General features: G+C 38.6%; 2 protein-coding genes across 2 annotated transcripts; both read left to right on the top strand.

Annotated features, from left to right (window-relative positions):
* Positions 1-1,073: 1,073 nt before the first annotated feature.
* Positions 1,074-7,692, top strand: LOC310985628 (serine protease 1-like; the record flags this gene model as incomplete). The annotated part of the gene is made up of 6 exons (XM_083971247.1): positions 1,074-1,110; positions 1,789-1,860; positions 2,479-2,629; positions 2,831-2,972; positions 5,756-6,013; positions 7,409-7,692. The coding sequence occupies 6 exons, from the start codon at positions 1,074-1,076 to the stop codon at positions 7,556-7,558; spliced, it is 810 nt and encodes a 269-aa protein (XP_083827373.1). The 3' UTR covers positions 7,559-7,692.
* Positions 7,693-8,177: 485 nt separating this feature from the next.
* Positions 8,178-13,308, top strand: cdab (cytidine deaminase b). The gene is made up of 4 exons (XM_083971072.1): positions 8,178-8,407; positions 9,998-10,109; positions 10,355-10,412; positions 12,269-13,308. Exons 1-4 carry the CDS (start codon positions 8,272-8,274, stop codon positions 12,386-12,388), a joined length of 426 nt encoding a protein of 141 aa, XP_083827198.1. The 5' UTR covers positions 8,178-8,271; the 3' UTR covers positions 12,389-13,308.
* The last annotated feature ends 949 nt before the right edge of the window (positions 13,309-14,257 follow it).

The following is a 14,257-nucleotide window of genomic DNA, read 5'->3' as shown; positions in this document are numbered from 1 at the left end:
TTTATTGTCCCGAAGGGAAATTTGTTTTTCCCTTCGGGATTTCTTGGTTTCCCTCATCAAACTCATCAAATACACAATCCAACAACTCAAAAACGCACTGGTGGACAAGTTGTGACCTGCACATTCACCACATTATGAGATTATAACAGAACGTTACGAGATGGAGTTGTTTTCAAGGCAAATTCAGAGACTGCATGTTGAAAAACTGCCCCTGATGGAAACGCGCATCAGCGGTTTTGCATGAATTTACCTCTAAAACAACTCTGTCTGGTAACGTTCTGTTATCGTCTCATAGCGTTGTGAATGTGCAGGTCACAACTTGTCCACCAGAACGTTTTGGAGTTGTTGGATTGTGTATTTGATGAGTTTGATGAGGGAAACCAAGAAATCCCATGAGCCTCTGTAGCGTAGCTCTGAGCAGCTCGCGGCTCTGCTCCGCCGTTCTAAAAATAGCTTGCACCGACAATTAAAGGTAACGAATCTACTGCTATGACTATAGCGATTATGGCAATGGGCCAATCTGCCAAAATGTTGAACTATCCCTTTTACCATAAAACGTGGCGGTCGTGTTGAAGGGGAATTACAAGCTCTGCAGACACAAGAGCACATGACACATTCAGTCATGATGACTTTCACTTCGATTAAACTGGGATTTACGAGAACAGTTCTTTTTTCCGCCTGTCAGGTATAAGAATAGTTGCTGTTATGTCTCGGTTGGTCTCACGTTGTTACCATGGTCAGATATCACACCAACCTTTGTCCTGCTTCCCATAACATCACTGGATAAAGCTCCAACATACTCAGGAGAGTATATTCTATCATTTCTCTGGCTTGTTGGGTTTCATCTCCATTAGTCTTCTCTACTGGACAATAGGCTGTATCTGTGAGAACAAAGGCCTTAGAAAGACAGGCGTAATGAAAGATAGGGCTGCGGTTGCTGCGGTTTTTTGTGTTTTTTTTTCTTGTACTAGGTCAGACTCTCTGCTTTCGGTGTGAGTGTGTATGTGTGAGTGTGTGTGTGTGTGTGTCTGTGTGTGTGAGAGAGAGAGAGTCCCATAGATATTTGCTAGACAATGGCAGCAGACAATGACAGTGACGGGCATGGTTCCGGTATAAAAGAAGCCGGAGAGTCAACTCAATGCATGTGCTGTATGTCCCGGTATGTGAGGAAGTGTGTGAGCGTGTGTTGTGAGAGTGTGTGGATGCTGGAATCGGACTTCTGTCTTACTTGACTCTTGATAAGGTGAGAAAACTTTGCATAGAATGGATTTTAGTCTGATTATGTGTTAGGCTATATTATTGATGATCTGTGGACGAACCACTGCCACACTGTGGAGAGAACACACAGCAGGACTTTCTAAATAAAACAGCACATGACTGTGGAGTGTCTCTAACTTTCTCACTGCAGCTATAAACTTTAAACCAATCTCTGACTTTCCATAGTCGTCAAACAGATCTAAACGTGGCTGCAGGAAGTTAACATGGATATTTGTTCTGGTGTAAACGGCAGCAATGATTTACATTGAACTATCCTCATTCTGTATGTACTGCTTTGGTTTATAATGGCTGATAATGCAGAAGGTCTTTAAAGTAAAGCAATACAGTTTCAGCACAGAAAATGTCCAATGGAGTCCTAAATGAATGTGAATGCAAGACAAACAGAGCTCCGTCCTCTCTAATATCTAATGTCTAAAATCTAATTTGAAATTTCTCATTGCTTATTTCTTATTTCAGATTTTAAAATTTCTAATTTCTCTCTAATCCACATTTTCTCTTTTTTCCCCCTAGTAGCCACAAAGATGAAGTGGGCTCCAACCTGTCATGTCTCGCTGCTCCTTCTGCTTGTTGTTAATCTAACAGGTGAGAAACAATGGCATCTGTGAATACAGTTATATATACACTACTGTATACTGTAATTACCCGGGGAGCAGATAAAACAAGGGTTGAACAGGAACGCAAGGCATAACAACTGCTTGTTTTCTGCAATAAAACACACAAATAAGAATGTATCAAGCCTAAGAGAGCCTTATGCTTGATACATTCTTATTTGTGGGTTAGGGTTAGGGGGAATTTGGGAAAAGAGCATTCAGCTTTGCCGCCCCTTTGGCTTTTACTTTACAGACTGAGCTGAAACTCTCTAAACTAATTCCACTTGGAGCCTTCCGCTCTATCCTGAAAGACAGGCAGCAGAAACTCACTGAACAGTGCCTGTGTTTCAAATCTTAAATTATTGTTTTGTCTTCAATTGTTGTGCTACTGTTGCATCTCTAAAATTATATGTTTTATTCTATCTTTGTAATCTGTGTTGACATGTACTGCTGTTATGTCTCATGCTGCTGATCTTTTTGGCCAGGTCACCCTTGCGAAAGAGATCCTGATCTCAATGGGCTTTTATCTGGTTAGATAAAGGTTAAATAAAAAATAAAAGCTAAAGTTATGTTTTAAGGTTATTTTCTGTGTCCATCTACATCTTTTAAGGTGTTTACGGGACAAGAATCATCGGGGGTGTCGAGGTGGAGCCCTACTCCATCAGCTATCAAGCTTCGCTCCGGTTCATGACCCACCACTTCTGCGGAGGAACCCTCATCCACCCTCAGTGGGTGGCGTCTGCTGCCCACTGCTGGAGACCGTGAGTTACTGCCATTTCTTTTCTTTTTTTTATACATGTGGTGGCACTTGCACTCTGGGGCCACATTTGAATCTCAAATATTAGAACAATTGATAAAGAAGAAGTAATGGATTATCAGATCTGCGGTCAGTGAACTTGATGAACCCGATGAACCTTTCAAAGTCTTGACCTTTGACCCCTCTGTGTGCTGTGTGTTTGTAGGAGTCACATGATGAAAGTGGTCCTGAGTGACCACAGTATCACGGAGGTGGAGGGTCATGAGCAGATTTTCAACGTGTCCATGGTGATCAGGCACTTCCAGTACCAACCCTGGACGTTTGACAATGACATCATGCTGCTCAAGGTGAGAGGTGGTGGAGATATTAATTAATTAATTCAGTTTATTTGATGCAGGTTAACATAGTGAGATTATAGCTAATGCTAGTTTCCAACTCCCGTCCCTAGTTAGGCTTTTAGTAGAAAAAAGAAGGTAAGAAGAAAGACATCAAAGTTACATAACAACATTATAAAATGTACAATACTTCTAAAATCATACCAAGTCATGACACATTAAAAATGCATACAGTTCTGATTTAGTTTCAGCCAGATTTTAACCTTTGTATTAAAAATTCGAATGTCTCGGGTTAGTTTTATTTCGGTCGGTAGTGAATTCCACATCTGGGAAGCCTTTATAGAAAAGGCTGATTGCCCAAAGGAGGTCTTACGGCATGTGATTTTACAGTTGCCACTTGCCGTACCCCTGGTGATCCTTCCTATCACTATTTTGTCTTCTAAAACGACTGCATAGCACATCTGGAGCCAAGTTCTGCAAACACTTAAAAACCAGTTTGACAGAAGAACATTTTAAGAAATTGTCAAAACTAAGCAAATTATAGCCTACTGCTTCAAGATGTGACAGTGATGCCACTTTATTATTCATCACATAGACTTTTCTACATGATGTTTGGTCTGTTTTATTCTACATTCAATTTATACAATATAGAAACTGTAGGCCAATGATGAAGTTATCAGTCAGTCATGTTTTTGCTTATTTTCATAAAGTTGAAAAAAGACAGTTATTATAAAAACAATGATCATAATAAAAGCAGTAGAGCTCAATGTATCATCCTGACTTTTAGTCATTATGTATCTCCATGACCCTACATTACATTTCTAATAATGCAACTCACTCTTATCTTTTCCTTGAATCTGTATGGAAATTCTGGGCACCACACACACACACACACACACACACACACACACACACACACACACACACACTCAGTCCTCACGATAAAGTGGTAAAAACGATAGCCTGCATGACTCTGTGTCCACAGAATTTTATCATTTATTTATTTATGATTATTCCCAATAAAACCACTTTGATTAAGAACAGACGCCTCCTGAAGTGTTGTTAACAGTTGCTGTTGCCAAGTGCACCCATATGACCTGAACAATCACACACACACACACGCACAACTGACTGACTCATTATTTGTCAAACAAATTAAAATTTGTTTGGTCATGATTTTTGTTTTAAGAGACACAGTTCCTCCCACGCAACTGAAGATATGTGCTTTCGTTTTTCTATTCTAGGTAACACTTTACAATAAGGGTCCCTTAATTAATGTTAGTTAGTACATTATTAAGCATTAATATATAAACTAATGTGTTAATTCATGCTGAGTAATGCATACATAATGATAACTAATTACATTATCCAACTTTTGATTTATTAACTAACTTTGAGTAGTAAACATTCATTAACTGCTTACTAATAGGCTACATTAATTAATGTGTTTCCTAACCCTAAGTAATACATAATAATGATTGTTAATATATCTGTAAACAGTTAATTAATGCTTAATAATGTACCAAATAACGTTAATTAAGGGACCCTTATTGTAAAGTGTTGAATCCAATTTGTTCTATTCCATTCATCTCTATAGACGAGACTGAAATGATTCAAATGAGTTAATTTTCAAAGAATCTGAAGAATCTGGAACAACTCTGCTATTTTTACCATCACACTCATTGTTTTCTGACTTTCCTGTTACTTCACCACATGGCTCTCTCACATTTCCCTCACTTACCTCATCAAATTTAACTAGATTATATAATGCACAATTAATAAGACTTTATTGTTATAGGCTACCATATCATCTCAATAAACAGATAAACTTAGAGCAGTTAAGCACAGTGGGATCGGCCCCCTTACTGACACATGCAACCGCCTACGTGACACAACTTTTGCCAGTTTTGCAGAATTGGTTGGGACATGATTCCGGTAAATCCAGGCGTTGCCAAATGCGGCTGATATCAAGCTGCCAACTTAGATTGCGCTTCCTTATTCCAGTCCTCTTGTGTCTGCACAGCTTCTCTTGTACTTTCCACAATACTTTCACTTCAGTATTTTACCAAATCTTTTATTCTTTATCCATCTCGTTGCCCTTATTCATGTATTTTCTTTGATTCACATACTTAATAAACAACCAAGCAATCAACATATGACTTTACCTCTTAACATTAAATCATATTGGTGGCATAATCAGAAAAGTATAAACTAGTAGCTACAGATCTCAGGTAACTTAATTGGAGCTAATGCTGCATTATAAGTACAACAAATTAATAGAAATCCACCAAAAGGTTCAAGTTACTTTACTGGCAACAAGACGAGATGTTTTTTATTTTTTGTGACACAATGAATGGCTCAGTTTGACCTCAGCAGGAAAACTTTTTATATTGTGGATGTAGGAGATTTTAGAAGTGCATCCCAACAACTTAAACATAGATGATCTTGTTTGAAACACATTCACATCATCCAGCCTCTTTAGAAACTTTTTTTTTTTTTTTGCCACCTTCATTATCTGCAGATTCTGTCGACTGCCTGAAACTGTCTGAATGACTGCTCTTGTTTTTCTGTGACACAATGAATGGCTCAGTTTGACCTCAGTAAGAAAACTTTTTATATTGTGGATGTAGGAGATTTTAGAAGTGCATCCCAACAACTTAAACACATTTGAGAGACATTCACATCATCCAGCCTCTTTAAAAACGTTTTCTTACCACCTTCAGTATCTGCAGATTCTGTTGACTGCCTGAAACTGTCTGAATGACTTGCTCTTGTTTTGTTTCTCTGTGGCTCAGTTGGACCGGCCTGCTCTCATCAACGCCAGGGTCCAGCCGGCCCCGTTGCCAGATCCGGACTCACCCCCGTTGACTGACCTTGCCCGGTGCACAGTCAGCGGCTGGGGCGTGACGTGGCTCAACAGCTACACACTGTCGCCCGAACTCAGGTCTGTGACTGTGGACATCTTCTCCAACTGCTGGTACTACTACTACTTCAGGATCACGGACAACATGGTCTGTGCCGGCTCACACTATGGTGGGAAAGACTCCTGTCAGGTGGGTCCAGTGTGTGTGTGTGTGTGTGTGTGTGGGTGTCTGTCTGCCTGTATGTGTGTGTGTGTGTGTTCTTGTACATACTACCTTGTGAGGACCGGAAAGATTTTTTAACCAACAGAGTGAGAACATTTTTTGGGAAGTGAGGACATTTTGGCTGATCCTCACTTTTTCCAAGGGCTGTTTGAGGGTTAAGACGTTAGGTTATAATGAGGTTTAAGTTAGGTTAAGAGGTTAAGTTTAGGCATTTGTTTTGGATGGTTAAGGTTAGGGTTAGGGGCTATAGGGAATACATTATGTCAATGAGTGTCTTCACAAAGATAGCATTACAAGGGTGTGTGTGTGTGTGTGTGTGTGTGTGTGAGAGAGAGAGAGAGAGAGAGAGAGAGAGAGAGAGAGAGAGAGAGAGAGAGAGATCCTCATAGTCATCCTTATACTTAAAATGAAACTTAAAATGACAATGAAAGTGTCAAATGTAAAGTTGAAAATAACTCAGTGTCTTACATTGAGATTCTTGGGTTATATGTAAAGATTATCATTATTATCATTTTTATTATTATTATTATTATTATCATCATTACTAAACTATTATTTTATACTATTCAAACTGAATTGATTTTTCTAGGTCACACAACTGTAAATGCAACACGTGGATACTGTATCTATCATATCATAAAGCTGCCAAACATGGTGTAACAGTATAGAAATCTTATATTATAAAATACAATAGATCATAATGCATATTAATAATGATAATTAAAGCCCTAGTAAGCCCATTGAAAAGCTGCTACCGATTCACTTCTAGGCTAAGGTGGCATTGGTGCAATAGCTTGTATATTTTATAAAATGCACACTTTTCTTGTATTTTTGTACTTTCTTTTATTTTTGTACTATTTATATTGTATGATTTGTGATATGGTCTGGACCTGTGTCTGAAATAAAGCTTATATTTATTATTATAAATGTTGATCTATAGTCACATGCTTCTAACCAATTTTGACTCATTTAAATTCTGACAAACACACACCTGCTATGGGAATAAGCGGCTAGCCATTAAGATCTACTGGGGCACAACTCAGTCTAAACTGACTTTGCTTATTCTTCAAGCATTGAAGTGCACGCGCTACAGGATATGACTTGATATAACCATGGGGTTTCTTTTCTAAGGGGAAACAAGACAAGAAACTTTAAGAAACAAGTTGAACTGGTTTATACAAAGGGAGATAGAGTGATGAGAATGAGGAACAATAATTTGTTTACATTTTCATATTATTACTGTTAATGAGACCTGAGTTTCTCTCCTCGTGATCCAGTGTGATATGAAAATGGTTTCATCTGTTAAGCCTTTGTGCTGCTAACCAAATTTACACACTTTATCTTTTACTTCACCATCCCCAGGGCGACTCAGGAGGACCTCTGGTCTGTGATGGTAAATTTGAGGGTATTGTGTCGTGGGGCATCGGCTGTGCCTATGCTTACTTCCCCGGCGTCTACACCAAGGTCAGAAACTACCAGGGATGGATCAACTGGATCATCCAGAACAGCTAAAGAGACTCTTCATTCAGTAACAAGCTCGTTTTAAGGACTCTGCTGTGAGGAGGGTTTGATTGGATGCTGCAATGGACACAATGGACTTTTATTGCTGTATTTTATACAGTGCTTTGATGTCAATATGAATATTTTTACTGAAAAAATAAAAACTAAATGTCTGTGACATACATAGATTTAAAAAGAGTTCTTCCAATTCAGGGAACATCACCTGAGAGGGAGGACTCTGGTTATTATAAAAGAATAAACACATTTTTACACATACTGTATGGATGATGCACTTTGTACTTTATAGATTCTTTATTGTGTTGTCAGTGTTTTCTGCAGTGATATCACTCATCAGGAAACAGCTGATAAAAACCTGCATAGCAGTTAAATAGAAAGTGAAACTGTTTTAGATTCAGGAAGGATGAACACTTTGGTGCAGAGCTCGAATTATAGCCGGATGGGGACAGGCACACTTCAATTTTACTATCTGACTGCTCTCAAAAATCAGCATGTCTAATTGTAACAACACAGCCGACCTCGTGGCCTCGTGACAAGTGTGTTGACATCCCAGACAGCGATTGGCTGTGGCTGTGGCTGCACTCTCTCTCTCTCTCTCTCTCTCTCTCTCCCTTCCCTCCGTAGTCCGTCCCGTTCACATTTAAAGCTGAGCAACAACAGACTCTGCCCCAAAACAAACGGCAGCAGCACAAACTCACAGAGTGACAATGGCCAACTTGACCAACGACCAAGTCAAAGAGCTGATCAAACAGGCTCATGAAGCCAAGACCGAGGCCTACTGTCCGTACAGTAAATTCAGAGTGGGGGCTGCTCTCCTGACCACCGACAACAAGTACTTTAAAGGTAATGTACCTGTCAAACTTTACCTTACTGGATCACAGTGAGTATTTGATACACATGATGGGTTAAAAATGAACATGTGCTTTTTCTTTTTAACACGTTTCATTAAAATGTGTATGTTAAAAGTCTGTTAAAATCTGCACTGCTGCAGTACTGTGACCCAATGCTATAACTTTAGTTATTTGAACAAAAACACAACTCTAATTTAGACAATAGAGACAGTGCAACAACTAAGATAATACAAATAATACAAATAACAATAATAATAGTCAGTACTGTGCAGCTTGTGTGTGAGTCTTGAGTGTTGGTTTTAAAAGGAAGGACTTTACATCTGCATTAGCTACAGTACATTATAATTTGTATTTTCTTTGGTTTAAAATCAAATAAAGATTATACATGATAATACACCAAACATTAAAAAAGTGAATACACTCTAATTACTTCAAAAGTTGAATATATATGCTGTATATATCAAATATTTTTGCATTTTAAAATCCTGCATCAACCAGTGTTGCACTTCCCCTCAATCAATCTTTCCCTCATCGATGTGGCTTTGTGGGTTAGTAGCAGCTGTATTACCTACACTCCTGATGATATGACAAGTAAAAAGTAGAAAGATGTGTTGTGGTATGGACTAAATGTTGACAACAGAGGAAAGGGAGTCGTCTTTCAAATGTTTTGCCAAAACTCGTTTTTTAAATGAGGCCTGGTGCAACCAAGTTGAAATTCCTCAAGTCAAATGCCTGTTGAAACAGATGTGATGTGTAAAAGAATCTGCAGAGTCGGCAGACTTTAAGTTTCGGTTGCCAAATCTATTGACCTGTGCGACATTAATGAAAGAGATTAATCTTTATTAGTTTTAAGAGGTATGACGATAATGAATGAACGAATGACCACAGCAGGTCAAACTGCACCCACACAATTAAATAAACATTAAAAAAGGAGATTAATTTCATTTTAAGTTCAACTTCATTTCTTATAGATTGACAAAAATGTAAATAAAATTCATAATTTTAGGTCTAATTCTTCCATGCATTAATATTTGAAGGTGCAGACTTAAGAGAAAAGGGATAATATGGTAGGATGAGTCATTTCTGCCTGATTCAGAAAACTTATAAACATCAATTTAAAAGCCGCAGAAATAAACAGCAACTAAAAACAGTCACACGCAGGAGCTGAGGCAGAAATTTATTTTGGTTTTGTTTCGTTTTATCTTGTTTCCAAATCAAACTTATAAAAGTAGTTAATGATTATCTAACATTAAGGTCAAATGACTCGTCTCATCATTAAATTCTCATCATCCAGTCTTTTATGATAACCTCAGCTGATAAACTGAACTCATGTTTCTCTATAGTGATGTTATATATGGGACGTTGAATTGTTTTCAACACCACTGACCTGCCCCGGCCAGTGCTGTTGGACTGTGCAAAGCCAAAGTAACTCACGTGGCTGTGGGAGCAAAGACTCACTGAGTAACTATTTGACTAGTGCAGGGGAAGTAAAAAACAGGCGGTGCTTTTTTTAATGGCAAACTGCCCCTTGTCTTTTTGGCAAGTAACCTCAAGTTGGTGGCAACATTTGTGTTTCCTGCAGGTTGTAATGTGGAGAACGCCTGCAACAACCTGGGCCTGTGTGCTGAGAGGACGGCCATGGTGAAGGCCGTGTCAGAGGGATACAAGTCCTTCAAGGCCATTGCTATTGCCAGGTATTTTGCATCTTTATACGGACTGTTTTTTTATTTTATTTTTATTTGAACATGCTCCTCCTCCATCATTTCCTCAATAACAATATTCCCACACATGACTCAGCTTGTGTCCACTTATGTAAGACAGTTAAAACCAGATGGTCAGCCAAAAAACAAAAGAGTTTGTCAAAAGCACATTAACATGGGCAAAAGAGATCACGCAGTTTGGTTTCTCAGCTACATTTTTTACACGTTTCTCTTTGCAGTGACATGAAGGAAGAGTTCATCTCCCCGTGCGGCGGCTGCAGGCAGTTCATGAGAGAGGTAACAGCTCTTCTTGATCTAATGCATTTTGAAGGAGCATTTAGTTTCCAGTCAGTGATGTTGTGCATTCTCAAGCTCTTAGGACAGTGTTGTTTCCTTTTTTTTTCTCTAAAACATCTGGCAATATCTCCTCCTACTGGCTGCTGCTACTATGTAGAGGTGGATGAAAGACCAAAAATGTGGCCTTGTTTTGTATTTTAAGATGCTATTTGTACCTTAAATAAATCAAAAAGTCAGTATTGACAGTTACTACTCTATTGACAGACCACAAGCTGTCATTTCATTTTACCTCAGCCTAGAACCAATGCACTCGAGAATACAGTCTTATTTAATGCCATATCATATTTGAACAGACTTCCTTATTGTGTAATTGTTATTAAAAAAGAAATCAAGATTGAAAAAAGCTGCAATACACAGAGAAATTGTGTTTTTACCTGCTTCTGATCAAATTTTCTTCAAGTTTTTTTAATTTATTCTATTACTTTCACATCTTTATATTTATTGATATTGTATATCTTTTGTATTCAAACGTAATGGGCTTTATGCACAGCGCCACTACTTCCTGAAATAAGCCAGCTCGTTTATTTCCTGTTTTACATTATTGGACCAACTGATTCATCCAGGTGTGTCTGACCATTGTTGTGAGGTCAGACACACCTGGATTAATCAGTTGGTCCAATAATGAAATTGATGAAATAGCTTTCGAATTAGAAAATCTTACTGCACTAACAAAAGTGGGGTTCAGTGCGCTAAGGAATGTGGACCTACAAAACAGAATGGCGTTGGATGTAATGTTAGCAGCCCAAGGAGGGGTTTGCCACATTATAGGAAGTGAATGCTGCACGTACATATGACTGACAACATGACACATGTGGTTTCTCATTTAAATGACCTCCTGCAAAGACAGACAGGGGAGGGTTTTAATCTATGGACCTGGTTGACTGGAGGGCAATGGTGGGCAATCTTGATAAGACTATTTACACCAATCATGAGCGTATTGGTTATATTGATGCTAGTACTGTGCCGTGTTATTCCATGTGCAAAGAAATTGATTACATCTATAGTGGAGTCATCCTTTTCTATGGTACAAACAAGTACAAAGTATTATTTGGACGAAGACAGTGATGACAGCGATGTTGATGGCATGTAATGGTTGAAAAAATGTATTCTATTCTCAATGATGTGTTGGATTGAAGCTTATGCATTTTCTACACTGATGTCTGAATAGTTTATCATAAATGATAAAAAAAGGGGGGAGTTGTAGTGGAAAATTGCTATGATTAGTATTTTCCTGGTAATGAGTAGTAACGTAGTCTTTGTAGTAAAACCTTGTTTGTACTCCTGTTAACTCCATTAGTGGAGACATTTGTGAACTGACCATAATAAACCTGGGAACAGAGGAAGGACACTAGGATGTCCCACATATAAAACCTTGTTTACTAATTGCTCTAGGTTGTAAATACCTACAGAGAAACCAACAACGGGGGTAGACGTTTGTTGAGTGCGTCATCATAAGAAGGGACTGCAACCTCTGTTCTTGGGGCACTACTCTGAACTGCTATCTGCTGTGTAGTTCTGTGTCCTGTTCCCTTCTCTAGAGAATAAACTTGGGTGCATGCTACCACTCCAGTCTTGTTCTTTTGACTCACTCGAGGCAGAATCAAGATTTCCGCGACAACAGGAAATAAACAAGCTGGCTTATTTCAGGAAGTAGTGGCGCTGTGCATAAAGCCCATTGCTTGATTATTTCGCTGTATAAAGTTGCTTAGTTGTCTTATCTGTTAAATTGATCCCTGGAAGAATAGTCACACAAATAATGAAAATAAAACCACAACTTCCTGTTCTTTCCTGTAAAGTTTGGGACAGAGTGGCCTGCATACCTGACGAAACCAGACGGCACGTTCGAGATAATGACCGTGGACCAGCTGCTGCCGCGCTCCTTCGGCCCAGAAGCCCTGTCCCAGAAGAGAGCGTAGCCCTGGAGAACTTCAGTCCAAAAAAACAACAAAAAAACACATGCATGTTACTTCTAGGAACCGATGTGACATGTTTTGTGTTGATGAGCATGCTGGGAATGTGTATGTGCTTAGCAATATGGTGAATGTTTACTCCTCTATTATGGGTTAAGGGTATGGGTGCTCACTGTAAACACACGTGTGTCATATTTAAAGTGACTGTGTAGACTGCGGTCAGACCATTCAGCCAGATACAATGGGTCCATTTTCATACATCAAGATATTGAACGCTGTGTTGTTATAGATAAAAAATATTTATTAGTTTTGAGAAGCATGAGGGAAATCACATAAATATCAAACTCATCCACGCCTTTAAATAAACTATTACAACTGGATAGGGACAAAAATCAAGTTCAAACACACACACACAGAAGAAGAAATATTTTTGTGTAAATATTAATTTATGAGCAGCAAATTATTCAATTACAGAGCAAAAAGAGGACAGAGGAGGGGGGATGGGTGAAACGTTTTAAATTGCCAGTGCAAATTCACTTTAACATTTATTAGTGATCGTAGGTCTACTTCATGCATGAACATTTACAGTGTTTTGAGCACACAGACTTAAAAATGGGGAAAGGAATAATATAACATGGTATAGGATTTAGAGTTTCTCCCTGATTCACACAACTGGCAAAAAAAAAAAAAAAACACTTAAAAAAAAACAAGTGAAACCGCCTCCTAATAATCTATAAGGACAAAAAAAAGGCAGATTTCATCATTCTCAGTACTGTATGACGCATCTTCAATGTTAAATCTATAACCTAAACAGCAGCGAGACATGGCGACCTGGTCTGAGCAGAAAAAAAAACATCAGGATGAACTCTTATGTGTAAATTTAAGTGGTGTTTAGTGAATAAAAATGATTATTTCTGTTAACTAAATATGTGAGTTTCTGTTTTTTTTCTGTATTTTTTTTACCTGGAATCATCATAAAGGTCAAGTCAGATCTCTAACAGCAAAGAAGTTCACAAAAACTAATTATTCATCTATAGACTCAGTGCAGCAGACTCAGTTTTCCAGACTTTATTCGGACAAAGCTGCTGCTGTGTGCACATCTGATCACTTAAACAGCAGACGAACGCAGTGTGTCAGAGGTCAAACCCATGACAGAGGGTTCAAAAAAGGTTACGATCAGGCTTGAAGGACATGTTAGAGGCTTAAGATAGATCTAAGCAAAAAATGAAAGAAAAAAAGAAAAAATTGCACTTATCCCTGCTGCGTAACTTCAGCTCATAGATGTACAGACACAAAAGTAAAGGAGAAGAGCTAACAACAAGGTCACACACATTCAGACTCATTTCAGACATTTCTCATCTATTCTGTGAAAGATGTTCTCCTGCCGTCTCTGTACAGAAGACGTGACGTGGTGCCCTACAGCTCAGTTTGCCTTTGCGTCGACATGCGTTGATCTATTGTCTTTAATATGCACATGAGAGAGAGTGCGGTTTTTTTTACTGTTGTTTTTTTTTTTAAAGGCTTTGCTCGTCTTGCGCACTACTACTCTAAGCTGTTGGTTTCAAAAAGCTCCAAACTGTAATAGATGAAAGAGGACATTGTGTAAACCAGGTTGCATCTGTTCAGTGCAGCAACTTAACTCAGCGAAGAACTGAAATCATAACTTGAAAACTGCAAGGCTCTGCAGGTTTCGTTTTTCCCCAAAGAATTTAAAAGGGATAGTTCACCCAGTATTCAAATCTCACTCATTATCTACTCACCCTCATGTCGACTAAGAGCTGTGAGAATTTTCAGAGTCCTCCGTGGCTTCTCTGAGTTACAGGGGGGGGGGGTCCGCGAAGCAGTATTTGTCCATATAATGGTTGTGAATGGATA

The sequence above is a fragment of the Trachurus trachurus genome (genome assembly GCF_905171665.1).
Source record: "Trachurus trachurus genome assembly, chromosome: 5".
Classification (NCBI taxonomy): Eukaryota; Metazoa; Chordata; class Actinopteri; order Carangiformes; family Carangidae; genus Trachurus; species Trachurus trachurus.
This window is presented reverse-complemented; position numbering and strand designations above follow the sequence as displayed.